This window comes from Nothobranchius furzeri, chromosome 8, assembly GCF_043380555.1.
Source record: "Nothobranchius furzeri strain GRZ-AD chromosome 8, NfurGRZ-RIMD1, whole genome shotgun sequence".
NCBI classification, from domain to species: Eukaryota; Metazoa; Chordata; class Actinopteri; order Cyprinodontiformes; family Nothobranchiidae; genus Nothobranchius; species Nothobranchius furzeri.
This window is the reverse complement of record NC_091748.1, coordinates 58,397,274-58,413,872: the sequence shown is the minus strand read 5'-3', so window position 1 is coordinate 58,413,872 and position 16,599 is coordinate 58,397,274. Positions and strand designations below refer to the sequence as shown.

At 42.1% G+C, this 16,599-nt stretch overlaps 1 protein-coding gene across 1 annotated transcript in view; it reads right to left on the bottom strand.

The window, feature by feature from the left end:
* Window positions 1-16,599, bottom strand: part of fbn2b (fibrillin 2b) — an 86,546-nt gene that overhangs the window by 50,624 nt on the left and 19,323 nt on the right. Inside the window, exons 5-6 of the mRNA XM_015970542.3 lie at window positions 9,501-9,596; window positions 9,207-9,302 (exon numbers count right to left, since the gene is read on the bottom strand). Coding sequence (XP_015826028.3) covers window positions 9,207-9,302; window positions 9,501-9,596 — 192 coding nt within the window. The remainder of the gene's footprint in view (window positions 1-9,206; window positions 9,303-9,500; window positions 9,597-16,599) is intronic.

Sequence of the window (16,599 nt, the reverse complement as noted above, 5' to 3'; positions counted from 1 at the left end):
TACATGATCATTGAGTTTTCTATTTGCTTGATTTTTTTTTTTTGTTATCGTGACATCTTTGTGCAGCACCATGTGACCCATGAATTGACGGGTGCTATACAGGTAAAGGTTTACTTTAAGGATAAGAAGACAACAGCACTACAATGTTTACTAATATAAAAATTAAAGAAATATGTTTATCAGTAAACCATGATGTAAGTATGTTTATAATTGTTTCAGTGCAATAGTGCCACATAGAGAAAGGAAAAATAAACAAAACCTCTCTGACATCTATGTTTGCAATCTATTTAATACGAGGCAGGGGGCTTAGGTTCAAAGCTTTATTCTTTAGAAACAAGTCTTTCATCTGGATAGAAAGACTGAAAATGAAAACAAGATCAATAAAAATAAAACCCATGAACAAAGACATTTCATTTCTTTGCCTTTAATCTTTGTTTCATCAAGAATGAACTAACTTTTCCCCTTGAATCTTAAGCAGCACTAGAAAGCCAAAGACAGCAGCCAAGTTCAGCTGTGTTTGCATGTGGGCCGAATTAAATATATATGCATCCACATTCTTTCTCTAGCGCTGACCCTCTCTTGGCCGTCTCACATGTGGACACAAGAATGCACATATTTTTCTGTGTTCAGACACAAGCCTGAAGGGCAGCGCAGCGTCTGTCCGAGCTGATCGGAGCCGCAATAAAAGTTGCATTCAAACACAAAAATAACTGAGAATGGAGCCCGTCCGTCCCATTCAAAGCCAAAACATGACGTAACCCCAATGTGTCAACACGCTTTGTTTGTTTGGTACATACGAAATATTAATTTCATGCATCTATCAAGAGGTTAGCCAATGTGTCAGAGCATGACAGTTTGCACATCTGTGTGTTATACATGTAAAATTATTGGACAAGTGCAAACACACAGAGCGGCACATTACGTCCAGCTGACAACATCTGGAAACAGTTTGGTCTAATTAAGAGTTCAGATTGCAGAACAGATCAAACCATTCTCCAAAGTTCTCTTCAGTCCTTCCTCATGAATCCACTATTAATCACTTCTGTCTCTGGTGAATGCCTCTCCTGTCTCATTCATAGTCTATAAATAAGTCACTCCCTCGTGCTAATGAGGACTCTCCCACTTCTACTTGGACTTAATGAAGTTTTCCCACAATTGTTTTTATTTTCTCAACACAAAAGTTTAAATGTATCGCTGTTAATTGTGATGATTTTTTACATAAGTAATCCACATAAGGAAGTGATCTAAAACACACAATCTTCCATCAGACTGCTTCACTCTTTGCTCAAGAGAGATTTCACTAAAAGGCGGAGAACATTACATTTTCAATCCAGTCTAGAACTTTTTTTCTTATTGGTCTCGTCCAGCTAGGGAATTACTCAGATGGGATCTGGACTCTAGGAGGAAAGAAAAGATTGGAAGAGAAATGGTAAAAGGGAGGGAAAAACGAATTTCAGACTCATAAATGCCCAAGCATGAAACTCCTAAATGGGAAAGTAAGAGGAGATAAGAAATGTGTGTGTGTGTGTGTGTGTGTGTGTGTGTGTGTGTGTGTGTGTGTGTGTGTGTGTGTGTTTCTGAGTGCCTACTGGGATATTTATCTCCATCCTGGCCAACCATGGTGGTTCCTGTTTGTCGTATCAGCATCATTATCAACATGCTTGTTGCTACTAAAGCGTTTGCTGCTTTGTTTCACTCAAATGTGACTAAATGTTCTGTGCTGCATAAGCACCGATAAGCACACACACACACACACACACACACACACACACACACACAGAGAGAGAGAGAGAGAGAGAGAAAGAGGGAGAGAGAGAGAGAGAGAGAGAGAGAGAGAGAGAGAGAACTGTGGGAGAAATCCAGCAAAGACTGTAGATCTGAAAGCCTCCTGCTAACTGAAGCTTGTGAACTTTCACACGGTTCTCAGATAACTTTGGCATATTGGCACATGGAGTTACTGCTCTGTGGCATTGGGTTGTAACGCAGCACTTCCTCTCTTGAAGTTTCTACACCTCGTCTATTGTGCTGTAAAAATCCATCTTGACATCTACAGAGAAACTTTCCCCCAGCATGCTCCAGCTGTAGAACAATAACGCAGACCAAACTGAGGCCCTGTCCACAAGTAGCCGGGGATCTGCCAAAACGTAGATATTTTTCTACGTTTTGGCCTGTCATCCACACGAAAACGGATTTTTTTTCACACGAAAACGGATCTTTTTAAAAACTCCGGCCAAAGTGAAGATCTGCGTTTTCTCCGTTTTGGGTGTCTGCGTGTGGACAGACAAAACCGGAGTATTAAGGTCCGCAACGTCACTTTCCGCAACAAAAAAAAAATGCTGACATCACGTGTGCGACCTGTGTTTACACTAGCCAACAGCATGGAAGCCCTCAGAGCTGCGCTCTGTCACTACCCGATCCATCAATTGTCCAAGCGCTTTTTGCTTGTTTGTGTTTGCAAGCGGAATTACTGCTCCTTGCGGAAGACCACAGACGAAGGACGAGGTTAAGAATGGGGGAAGTACTGCCGCCTACAGGTCTGGCATGTCCTTTACAACATATTTATCCGGGTACGTGTGGACAGAGTTTGTTTTTAAAACACGGTGGTGTGGATGCAAGTTTTTGGAGGGGCGGATATTCGTTTTTAAATAAACCCGGCTACGTGTGGACTAGGCCTCAGTGCAGACACCGCTGAATGGCTTCAGACTCAGTCAACAACAGCCACTCAAGAAACATTTTATGTATTTGAATAGGAAGAAAGTGGGGTGAGGGGGGAATGCTACTGTCATCATCTACAAGTGAGGTGAAATGGTTTGGATCTCTCAGGTTTCATAGTGGTACTTTGCTTAAATTGAGTATGTATTGTTTATTTTGTTTGTTCATTCATTTATGAGTTTGTTGTCTATTCCATGTTTGCCATGACATTTAACCTTATCTCCCAATCTCCACCTCATCTGTGAAGAGAGTTTCAGCTTGTTTAGTCAAGTCCAGCAGTCTTTGGACCGTCTCCTACGTAGATCCAGGTGTGGGATGGGAATATCACAGTGCAGAGATTGCTTAGAAAAGGCAGCAGGCATGTGTGAGTGTGCTCATAGAGTTGAGAGAAGACTTTTGGAGGGTGCCTGGTGTTAAAAAAGGCAGCAAAGAAGCCACTTCTCTCAAAGAAAACAAATCTGCTATGAAGCTAAAAGTCCCGGAATTTGTACTGCTCAGGTTCTGCCATGAGTAAAGAACCCATGGGGTCACATAGATGGGTTTGCTCCTGAACCAAGGGAGTGGACTTGCTCAAAGTTTAGCCTCAGAACAGCATGAATGAGTAAAGGTACCTAAATGTCCTCTGAGAGGGCCTCCTCCCAACCCTCCAATAACAACTTGGTGATGAACAATGTCTTTTCCAGTGTGATGGAGCATCATGTCCTAACGCTTGTGTGGCTCAAGGAACAGAACGTTAACTTTTTTGGGTCCTAGACCTTAATTCCACTGAATGAGGCAGAAACCCCCCTGAACAAACTGCGAACACTGATTATGAAGGAGCTGGATGTCATCAGTCAGGATATGGGCCAGTATGTCAGGATGAGTCGTGGAGGTCTTGGGGAAGAAGGTCCAACACTAAAAATATGCTTTCATACAATTGATACCATCTAAAGGCTTTTGAAACTCATGAACTGTTTTTAAATCTACTCTAGTATAATATAGAGTGAAACATTTTATCTGAGAACAGTTTGCAGAGCTCAGAGTAACAAACTTTTCTGTTTAAAATCGGCAAGATAAAAAAAAACTGTTAATTTTTGTCTCAACTCGGTTCCTATTTTCTCCTTTGTTCTGGCTGAAAGGGTTTGATGCGTGCCTCCACACACGGGTCATCATGATGCCAAAACAGACTCATTGTAGATCAAATTTAGCAAGGCTCCGACATGGCTGACTCAAACTAAACTGTTTTTCACAAAGCCTGACCTATGTTTGTTCTCAAGTCCCACCAAATCATTCAACAGTATAGAAATCATGTCCAGTGTTTTGTTTTCTTTTTGTTCAGAGTCAAAAGAGCAGGAATAGCACCGCTCACGACAATTAACTGAATTCTTCTGTGGGACTGATCCTCTGATACTGAATGTTTTTAAATGCTGGACAAAACAAAGATTATAATAACACGGGATGAGTCTGATGCATCTGACATAGTGAGATGTCAAATATTAGAACGGTTGTTAGCTGTTTAAAGCCACAGTTAGTAATTTAAGGGGGTGGACTGGGGGGAGAAAACACCAAAGAGTTCCTGAGCCTGGCCGTGTCTGCAGCTCACCACTTTACCAGGGGATGTGTCAAATGTAGAGAACAAATGTTAATACTTTTTAAATATTTCCCATCAAAGTCTATTCAAAATGTTCTTATTAGCTTGAAATTTTACATATTTATTTACATAAACTGTGGTCAATGCCCCATAGTCACGCGCCATCTAGAAACACCGTAGTTATTTAGGAACATATGATGCTCTGTGTTTCGTGTTAACGCTTTGACATGAAAGTTCTCATTCTTAAGCCTGGTTTATGCTTCTCCGTCAGCTCCGCAAGGGACAGACACGCACGGATTGACGGAAGCGTTTTGCTCTTTTACTTCTCCGTCTCCTGGAGAGTGTTGCAAAGCAATTGCCCGGCAGGACCACAGAGGGCGTAGCGCTGTTCTGTGGTATCCTGTCATACATCGGTCCAAGATAGCGTGTTTATATTGTGTTTTTTGTGTATATAAAAGACTTTTAACACGGACGTATTTGTCTCTCATTCTCTCACCTCTTAATGCGCTCGCCACCTCTAAACCCACGTTTCCTGTCATTTCCGTCCACAAATAAAACACTTGCTGTGCATCTTTTCACTCCTCCATTCACGGGAGGATTAAACGTTCATATATTTAGTTTTTTCGCGAAGTATTCTTCAAGCTTCTCTGTGTCTGCCGCTAGTTATCCTCGGCTCTCTTTGCAATGGCGGCGCTGTAAACAACAGCGGCGTCCTGACCAATCACAAGCTTGCGTAATCCGTCTCGTTCGACGGATGTTTAAAAAAGTGGGCTCGACTCCGTACGTACTTGCGTGCCTGCCAGAGCCCTACGCAAGGATGAATAATGGCGTTGCGTGTCTCCGCACTGACGCAGACGGAGAAGCATAAATCAGGCTTAGGTGTTGTGAGGGTTAGGGTTTTCTCCATGGCAGCCTGTCTGGTTTGGGTAAGTTCTGCTACTTATCCTATGGGTAGCTTGCCCTGCTCTTACCGCATGTGATCGCTGAATTGAAAGCTGAAAGTCATTTGCAACTATGGCGGTGCGCATATATGAGGCCACAGGGGACAGGGAGACGAGTGACACGACAGATGCGTAATGTGTGGCTAAAGCAGCAGCACTGGAGCACGAAGACAGCAGCTGCTGCAAATGACTGATCAGACCCGCTGTACATATATTCACAGGACACAGGCAGAGAACACTCTGACCCCTGAGAGAGAGGCTGACTGCAGGAAGCAGCAGAAACAGTAAATAAAACATGCAGATGGTTGAAAGCTCATGTGGTGTTTTCACATTGACGTTTTGATGCATGTGGGCTGCTGTAGCTGCAATACCTACTCTGAACCGCGTGGCGCCAATGAGTCAAATGTTTTTACACCCTAGGGCTTTAACTGAGATTTCCATAAGGGGGAGACTAATGTTTTTAATCAAATGCTGTTGGATGGAACAAAAAACCTACCGCAAATTTTACTGCAGTTCACCCTCGGGGAAACAGAAAAAAATGCACAAACCCTTGATTAAACTGGAGCAGTTGGTTTTTCTCCTAAAATCGTTTCTGATGGTGCCGCTAGAGAACCAAAAATAACATGTTAATCAAAGATCCCACCATTCAGTCCAATGTTGGTTTAGGCATTTTAGTCAAAACCAAAGTGCTGAAGCAAAACACAGAACATGTTACTAACCCTGAAAATAAAAGCTCAAATAGAGCAAAAAAAAAAAAAACACGAAGAGAATAAAAACCGTTTCAGCCAACAGATCGACTTCAAAGGAGGTTGGCTCCAATTATATTTCATGCTAAGTCAGCAACCCCACAAATAGGTTGCTTGCGCGCGCGCGCGCACACACACACACACACACACACACAGAGGTTTCCTATGATCCCATCCACACCCATATCCCCCTCATGGTTGACTTTCACTGCTTTTTTAATCACAGCTCATCAGCGAGTCTTCTCACTGAATCATGCAGTAAATCTGATGACTCAGTTGAACAAACTCTAAAACCACAATAAGAACACCGGCGGACACGGCAGGATCGCGGAGGTCTGCTCAGATCCAACCAGAGGTTATAGAAACAAATAGTTCACAATCATAAATGTGCAGCTGAGACCTGCTTGGCAGCATTGCTGTAATAAATACACAAATATCTAAATTATTATGTCTAAACTTCATTTTACATCCCATCCTGGCAAGAAAAGATGTTAATGCCTGTTACCAATATGATTCCTTATAATTCAATGAATTGATTTCACAAACCCAGACAATCACATCTCCTTTTCTGAAGGATATTTGGCAAAAGAAATACAGTCAAATAGAGATTTATGTGCATTTCCCTCAAGAGTAATTAAAAGTCTTTTGGTCGGGCTGCTGCTCCAGCATGGGCAGTGCTTCTGGTCCCCTCCTTCTGGTTTTGTGTACACAGCTGGGAAATCCATTTTCATTTTCACCCTATTCCCTCTCACCCTCCTCCACCTTGTTTCATTCCCCATCATCTCCACGACAAGTCCACAAACAAACCCGACTCTGTCTATCCAGTTGTGTGACACAGAGGGTATGTCCTACCGGGTGTTTTGAAAAAACTTTGGAAAAATGTAGATTTTATTTAAAGAAAATATTTGAAAGTAATGGAGTCAAGGAAATCGCTGTGGTAGGTGAAGTTAAAATCAGGGATGAAAGAGACAAAACAGGCAAAACACAGCCAAACAAGAAGTGTGAGCGTGTGAGAAGAAGAGTGCTTGTGGTTATTTTTACACACACACACACACACACACACACACACACACACACACACACACACACACACACACACACACACACACACACACATCTGCACTGAAGAAAAGAAGAATGCGGAAGAAAGGCTTAGAAAAGTTGATTACAATTACAGGCTTACAGCGCATGCCAGCAGGATGAAGCAGAGTGATGGAAACTGGTAGTTTGGAGTCAGCATAGGTGACATTAATAGCAATAAAGCTTCTCCTCCTCTTGCAACACAAAGGGCCATGTTAAACATCCTTTAGCTCCAACTATTGCAACCATACAAGAGATAAATTCCCATGTATGATAAATGATAATGATAAATGTCCCGCACTTGTATAGCGCCTCTCAGGGTAAGGACTTCAAAGCGCTTTACACTGCATTGTATCATTCATCCGTTCACACACACATTCACACACTGATGGTGATGAGCTACGGTGTAGCCACAGCTGCCCTGGGGCGCACTGACAGAGGTGAGGCTGCCGAGCACAGGCGCCAATGGTCCCTCCGACCACCACCAACAGGTAAGGTGGGTTAAGTGTCTTGCCCATGGACACAACAGTAGAATTCTCGGTCTGGAGCCAGGATCGAACCTGCAACCTTCCGATTACTGGACAACCCACTCAACCTGTTGAGCTACTGATGCCCTCCTATGGATATCTGAAGTCATCCATAATTCTCACAAAAGTAGAAGCTTGTCTGAACTCATATAAACAACCTTAAAACCACGACTACAGCCTGATTCAGGCTTCCCCGTCAGCTCCAAAAGGGAGAGACACGCACGCACGGACGGAGCTGTTTACCCCTCATACTTCTCCGTCTCCTGGGGAGTGTTGCAAAGCAATTCCCCGCCAGGACAACAGAGGACGTAGCGCTGTTCTGTGGTATCCTGTCATGTATCCGGTCCAAGATGGTGTGTTTATATTGTGTTTTTTGTATACAAGAGACTTTTTAACATAGACAAATTTGTCCCTCATCCTCCTGCACCTCTTAATGCGCTCGCCACCTCTAAACCCACGTTTCCTGTCATTTCCATCCACAAATAAAACGCTTGCTGCGCATCTTTTCACTCCTCCAGTCACGGGGAATTAAATGTTCATATTTTTAGAGTTTTTTCACGAGGTATTCTTCAAGCTTCTCCGTGTCTGCCGCTAGTTATTCTTGGCTCTCTATGTTTTTGAGGGTGCAATGGCGGCGATGTAGACGACAGCGGCATCCTGACCGATCACAAGCTTGAGTTCTCCGTCTCCACGGACGGATGTTTAGAAAAGAGAGCTTGACTCCGTCCGTCCTTGCGGGGACTCTCCAGCAGGCCCGCAAGGACGGATAATGGCGTTGCGTGTCTCCGCACTGGCGCAGACGCAGAGGCATGAATCAGACTTAGAGTCTGGTTCTCTCTACATTTTTTAAATTGTTGGAAGATTTTCAAAATATGAGCGATCCCACACATAGTTATAAAAAAAAATCACATGTGTCAGTTTTTGTCCGACAGTGTGAGGTGTGGGACCACACAGCAAAGACAACACATTACACACACAACCGGGAACACTAACATTCTCAGGTTCGACAGGAAATCTCACAAAAACCTCTCAAGATCAAATGTGGCGTTGAAGTAAACAAACATGGCCGACGAGGAAGAGAGTTCCCCTGACTCCCTGCATCTGACAAGCACACTGCAGGTGGTGACAATGCTAACATTAACATTAAAATACATAGAAAGATCCAAGCATGACTTTAGACTCTCTCAAGACATTTGCATCCCTTTGTTAAAACATTATTCATCATTTCCTTTCAACTTTTTCAGCATAGAATCAACATTTTATAAGAGGATTATCCCAAAGCTAGCAGCACGCTAACTGTGTTTAGTCACCAAAACACCCTTCATATGGATGAGAGCTGCAAACAGCAGAAAATTATTGTTTTACAAATTATTAATTAGTGTAGCGCAAATCTTCAGTCTGTCAATCTGTGTGGTGTTTTCATACCTAAGCCGATGTATTGTTGTCTCTTATTAAAGAAAATCATTTGTGTCACACAATAAAAAGCTCGTAGAACATTTTAGTTCCCTTTAGTTTACTGGTCTAAAGTAGGAGTTCGAGTGGTAGGCACCTGGTCTATCTATAAGGTCAAAACTCATTGTGCAGAAACATAAAACATTGTTTAAACCTGAAACTAAGTATGATCTCTTACCTCTCTCGCATTGTGGGCCAGTGAATCCGTAGACACAAGCACATCTGTTGGGTCCAATGCAGCGCCCGCCATTCTGGCAGCCATTTTCACACACAGCTGACAAAAATAAAGAGAAGACGAGTTACACAACTGCTTCATTCTAATGTTTTTTTTTTTCACCAACACAAATCTTAAAGGATACTGCCCAAGCACAAAGTTATAAAGTCCAAGTTTCTCCATGTACAAACTTACAGAGAGCCCAATCCTAACACATTCATATTTGTAGATGTAGATGGTGCACCAGGCTGTACTCACGTTGTCCACAGTGACTTCCTGTGTATCCCTTGGTACAGGAGCAGGAGTCCTCTTGACAGCTGCCTCCGTTCATACACCTGACATTACACGACTGGACTGTAGGACAGAAGAAAATTATCTGGTGAGACGAAAATTACAGGATCAAATCAGAGTCAATACCATTCACGTACATTATATTACTGCTGGTTATTGTTAAGGTTATTCTTGAGTCAGTGGGCTGTGAGAAAACCACTGAACATGTCTTTAGTTTTAAACAAGGTAATCCTAATTTATTTCTACGATTTAGAGCATCAATCTGACAATAAAGTATTAGGTTGCACCAGAGATATGGGATGTTGTGGTATGGCTATGTCAGCACAGGCAAAGATAGGCTACTGTGATCTCCACGGTCAGCCATTAAGGTGTTGACGAGGGTCTCAAATGTCCCCATGCTCCTTATTTATGAGCAGCCTCTAAAAGGTGAAGATATTTTCAGACTTGTTATATATCTTTTGTTTGGAGTAGGACTTCTTGACTTCTGATGGAAGGTAAAGAGTTCATGATTGCAAACTAAATCCTTGACTAAATTGAATCTGTAACTGTATTTATAACAACAAAAGTGAAATAAGGCCTCAAAATGATAAATGTATCATCTGTCTGAGTATCGTAGAAGGAGCTGGACAACATTGTGTAAATGTGCTTAAAGGTGCAATATGTAAGAATGAAGTTGACAAGCAATGACGATTCATACACAGTAAGTCGATAAGTAGATAAATACAATGTCATATCTGGAGTTAGCACTCTTAGGTGTTTTACGGTAGGGAGCTCTTACTACACTTATTAAGGTAATATGCTTCCAACATTGCTATCAGTTTGATGTTATATTTCTGAACGACTCGTATAGGAACTAAAATGCCACAATTCACTCATTATTCACTTCAAACACACTTTGCTGTATTATTTAAGACATTTTTAAAGCTGACGATTTGCTTCTTATTCACAGATACAGTGGGGCAAAAAAGTATTTAGTCAGCCACCGAATGTGCAAGTTCTCCCACTTAAAATGATGACAGAGGTCAGTAATTTACATCATAGGTACACTTCAACTGTGAGAGACAGAAAGTGAAAAAAAAATCCATGAATTCACATGGCAGGATTTTTAAATAATTTATTTGTAAATCAGGGTGGAAAATAAGTATTTGGTCACTTCAAACAAGGAAAATCTCTGGCTCTCACAGACCTGTAACGTCTTCTTTAAGAAGCTTTTCTGTCCTCCACTCGTTACCTGTATTAATGGCACCTGTTTGAACTCATTATCTGTATAAAAGACACCTGTCCACAGCCTCAAACAGTCAGACTCCAAACTCCACTATGGCCAAGACCAAAGAGCTTTCGAAGGACACCAGTAAAAGAATTGTAGACTTGCACCAGGCTGGGAAGAGTGAATCTACAATAGGCAAGCAGCTTGGTGTGAAAAAATCAACTGTGGGAGCAATTATCAGAAAATGGAAGACATACAAGACCACTGATAATCTCCCTCGATCTGGGGCTCCACACAAGATCTCATCCCGTGAGGTCAAACTGATCATGAGAACAGTGAGCAAGAATCCCAGAACCACACGGGGGGACCTGGTGAATGACCTGCAGAGAGCTGGGACCACAGTAACAAAGGTCACCATCAGTAACACACTACAACGGCAGGGAATCAAATCCTGCAGTGCCAGACGTGTTCCGCTGCTGAAGCCAGTGCATGTCCAGGCCCATCTGAAGTTTGCCAGAGAGCACATGGATGATACAGCAGAGGATTGGGAGAATGTCATGTGGTCAGATGAAACCAAAGTAGAACTTTTTGGTATAAACTCAACTCGTCGTGTTTGGAGAAAGAAGAATACTGAGTTGCATCCCAAGAACATCATACCTACTGTGAGGCATGGGGGTGGGAACATCATGCTTTGGGGCTGTTTTTCTGCTAAGGGTATAGGACGACTGATCCGTGTTAAGGACAGAATGAATGGGGCCATGTATCGTGAGATTCTGAGCCAAAACCTCATTCCATCAGTGAGAGCTTTGAAGATGAAACGTGGCTGGGTCTTCCAACACGACAATGATCCCAAACACACCGCCCGGGCAACAAAGGAGTGGCTCCGTAAGAAGCATTTGAAAGTCCTGGAGTGGCCTAGCCAGTCTCCAGACCTCAACCCCATAGAAAATCTGTGGAGGGAGTTGAAAGTCTGTGTTGCTCGGCGACAGCCCCAAATCATCACTGCTCTCGAGAAGATCTGCATGGAGGAATGGGCCAAAATACCAGCTACTGTGTGTGCAAACCTGGTAAAGACCTATAGTAATCGTTTGAATTCTGCTATTACCAACAAAGGTTATGTTGCAAAGTATTGAGTTGAATTTTTGTTATTGACCAAATACTTATTTTCCACCCTGATTTACAAATAAATTCTTTAAAAATCCTGCCATGTGAATTCATGGATTTATTTTCACATTCTGTCTCTCACAGTTGAAATGTACCTATGATGAAAATTACTGGGAGGCTGGGATCCTGTTTCCCCAGCAAGAGCAGCCATGTACAGCGCTCAGTCACTGTAGCCACAGGTGGGAGGGAGTTCTCGGGAGAAGCACAGAGCACATTGACTCCTGCAGGTTGATGACCTCACCAGGCTGAAGTCCACCAATCCGAAGGTGTGTGTGTGTGTGGGGGGGGGGGGGGGGGGGGGTTCACAGCATCTGTCTGCATTCCTTCGTGGGGGTTGATGTTAGCATCTCAAGGCTGCTCTGGCGTCAGATTCGGATGACAAGACTTTGTTTGGGTCAGGCTGAGATAATTTTCCTCTCTGCCTTCAGTCTTTACTGATCATTCCAGTCCTTTAGTGAAGCCAATTTAGGTTTTTAAAACTTGCCCATACCGTCCGGTGACCCTCTCCGAGATGACATCCCTTTTGCGCACTAACACCGGTATCGCAGCTAGAACATTGTCCAGCTCGCGATTCACCTCGAGTAACGTCCCAGTCTGTGAGGTCTCCATACGGACGGTGCTTTCCGTGGGTGCGGGTCGCCCTCCAATCGCTCCCGTCTTCCCAAATTTCCAGAAAACCAGATATCCTCCCACTCCAATCAGAAGAAATCCAGTGATCATCAGGCCAAATATCCACACGTCTTCAACGTCCTCAATGGACAGCTGGGAGAGGCATACGATCTTCCACTCCCATCAGGAATCCAGCATATACCCCGCCGGGTGTGTCCGCTGCGGGCATGTGGGAGCCCCCTGCTCTGTTCTCATTGTTGAAAAAATCTTATCAAACGCGTTGAATGACCAGTTTATCAAATCCATGGTTAAAAATAGGGTTTTTCAGAAGAAATGCAGAGAAGTGCTCTGTGGGCAGACAGGACAAAGAGCCTTGGGAAAAAAAGATAAAGGAGCAAAAAGAGAAGTGTCTGTACTCTGTGAGTGCGGGGAAGAGAAGTGAAGAAAAGCGTCAGTTTTCACCATCTAATTGACACAGCATAACCTTTCATACACGCCAGAGCTGCAAAGTCAAGGTTACACCAGCTGGAGGATCCAGACACACAAATCAACCTTTTGCTCACTTATTGGTCGTCAAAGCAGACATAAATAAACTGTGAAGGTCTCCCGCAAAAGCCGTTCTCTCTGCCCCAGACTGCTGGATTCCTCACTCTGAATAAGTGAATCCACACGAATCCTACAAGGCTTTACAACTTATAAGTTAATTAATTATATGGTTGAATGAGCAAGATGTTTAAATGAAAAGTTTGAATAACCTGTGCTTAAATCAATGAAGTTGAAATGAATATTGCTCTTATAATGATCCATCTTATGATAAGTATGTGTTTGATTTAACAAGTTAATCATTATCTACACTCATACACATCTTCATGAGACACAAAGTAAGGTTAAGGTTCACCTCACATAAGTGTTTTAAACCATTCTCATTCACAGTGTTACAAACATTTTTATATCTGAGAAGGACGTGGCTTTCTGAGGGATGTTGGTAAATACCCAGAAACGTGTCAAATTCTGATTGGCCAAACTTGGCCAGAATCATAACAAAGTAGTTTAATAAAACAAGAATTACTTCCCGAGTAATTCAGTTTCTAGCCGAGTTCTGAATGAGCCAATTTGGGAAAAGCATCCTTTAGACATCTCTTCTGACATACAGTCAAAACCTGTTTGCACGCTGCAAGCTGACACAGCCAGATGGCTCCCTAGGAGCCACATCTACTTTGTACGCAAACAAGAATTCCAGCTACTGTTGTGACCTGGAGACATCTCAAGACTGGACGGTTCGTATTGGAGTTAATCTACGAAATCCCGGTGCCGTGAGATCCACCCAACTTCTGACAGTCCGGATTTGCTGGGGGTCTCCATCAGGGTTTGTAGACACAACAGATTACGTCTGATTCTGTTTAATTAATAATCAACTCTCTAGTTTATAGCAGACAACAAATTATTTGACACCCAGATTTCACAATTTCTTTCAGATACAAAGATTTTGATAAACATCTATCTTACATCACACCACCTATATATATATATATATATATATATATATATATACACACACATATATATTTATGTGTGTGTATATATATATATATATATATATATATATATATATATATATATATATATATATACACACACATATATATTTATGTGTGTATATATATATATATATATATATATATATATACACACATATATATTTATGTGTGTGTGTCATGTGTGCATGCAGACATGCGTGCATGCATGTGTAACACTTTTGAAAAATGGTTACAAGTTTACAATGCAACAGATCTATTGAGACTTCTTCCTCTCCATATTTTTCCATCTTACCTTTTACTCTTAAACATTTCTCCCCCCCCCCCCCCCCCCCCCCCCCCGTTCCATATTTGGGATTCAGAACAGTGCACCAAATGGAGAAAGGACTGAGTTGCACCAGACATTAAGACTTTTCCAAAGAGCAGAAATTTCAACCTCTGCAATCCACACCCTTACTTTGAAGATACTTAAATGACTCATGTGAGTCACAATAAGTTACTTTTCTCTTGAGCAGCTTCTCATTTTGATCACCCACATCTGCCTTACTGGAAGCTAGGACTGAAATGACTTTTGTTGCATGAGCCAAATCACAAAAGCATGAATTCTGGATGTGGATCTTTAGTATTTTCGGTAAATGTGGGGCAAAGGTGTAATTCACCAAGAAGGCCTGTCATGGCTTTAATTTGTTCCACGTTCATTGTCCAATGCACTTAAGAGCTCCAAAAAATGTTCTCATGTGAAACACTTGGCAGTCCCTGTGTATGGATTTGGCAGGACCTAATTCTTTCTTGCAATATACGATGATAAATGAAAGCAAATAGTTTGGGACTCTTGGGAAGCCTGTGTTTACAGGTTAGTGTATCAGTGTGATGTTTTTGTCATTCTCAACCTTCTTCTTGTTTACTTAGAAAGGAGATGGAGATTCCTCTCAGGTTTCAGCCTCTGTTTCATTCTTAAACATGTGTTTAAAAACTACACACTGTGACCGGCTTTCTTCAGTCGCAGCCAGAAATAGAAGCTGTGTGTGAAACATGAATAATGGTTGCCCTGAGTTTTTCCTGCTGCAGAACAAACCATGAAGAAAAACGGTTCCAGTGTGCTGCAGCTAAGACTTCCCTAAAGAGGAAGGCAATTTGAATCCACTTTCTTCTCCCACAAAAATGCACTTTAAGTAGGTCCAGGACGTATGGGGAAATACTTTGACTTGGCGGCAGTAGACGTTGCAGTGAGACACTCTTTAGTCCACTTGTTGAACTCTATGAACCCCAAAAGAGAGACTGATGAGATAGTGAGTGGAAAGATTGTAGGACTTGCACAGATCCACCCAACGTTTTCTCTTTCACAGGAACAAAGACAGAGGAAGTATCTGGAAAGCTGCATGTGGACAGGAACTTTACTGGAGATTACCATTTGTATATTTTCTAGACGTTGACTTAGGGGAGTCTTCTACAGCTTTATGGTGACACAATGCACCTCTGTATTTTGGCGGTGTTGTCGGTGAGCTGCTCACATCTGGGTGTTTTTTACGAGATGCTGAGAAACACAGGAAGTGTTTGTGTGTGTTTGCAAGGGACAATGTGCACCTGGTGAAAAACTGCAGAGCTTTATACCTGTTTTGTCTCTAGTTGTATGAACCTGGAACAGTTCAGCCATAGTTTTAGCAAGAATGAACAGTTTAGCAAACATGCATGCTGCATGAAATGGTCAAAACAAACTTGAGAGCCAAGAAGTCTTTTACATTTACAAAAATGTAGTTTTCAGTGGAGTTTATCTAACTCCAGACACTCACACCACCAATTTTCTGGGTGAATTGGAGCAACGTATTCACCTAAATTGTTTGCTGATTAAAAGACAGAGCATTACCTTGCAGTCAAGACCGATGTTGGGGATGGTTTCTAATTAAAAACCCTCTCTTTGTTTCCTCCTGCTTCCCATCAGCCGCCAATGGAGGCCTGTCAGTCTAAAGACAGCTGTTTCTCAACATTAAGGTGAGAACATCCCTGGTAATGATTTCATAATTATGGTTATAGGAAGACAAGGTTATAGAAACAACCTTATACGAGCTTTAGCACAGCTGCTCTGTCCTAAATGTATCTACTTGATCGCTAACTTACAGCGTGAACTCTTGTTGTCTGGGAAGTTACTAGAATTTCAGGTTATTCAAAAAAAGTCAGTGCTTTGCTCAAAAAACCCAAAAGAAATCTGTTTCTGTAACCTTCCCCCAAAGCCTGCCATCTCTTCCACCAAAACTTGTGTTTGTTTTGTTCTTTAGTAAACAGAAGAGAGTCCAGGAAGAGCTAATTGAAAAAACACATCTGAATATCTATGTGGAGAAAACAACCACAGACATGTTAACTGTGTGAAGACCGTATCAAATCTGTAGACAATTTATTTTAATCTCTGTAATCCACAACCAAGACATAGGACATAAATATGCCGTTCAAAAGCCAGCAAACCAGGCTGCCAGATTTAGACTGTGTAATTAGAGCAGATTAAATTGGTGTTTGGAAAATGGATAAACATTAAACTGCAGTTTGGTTTGACTGCACT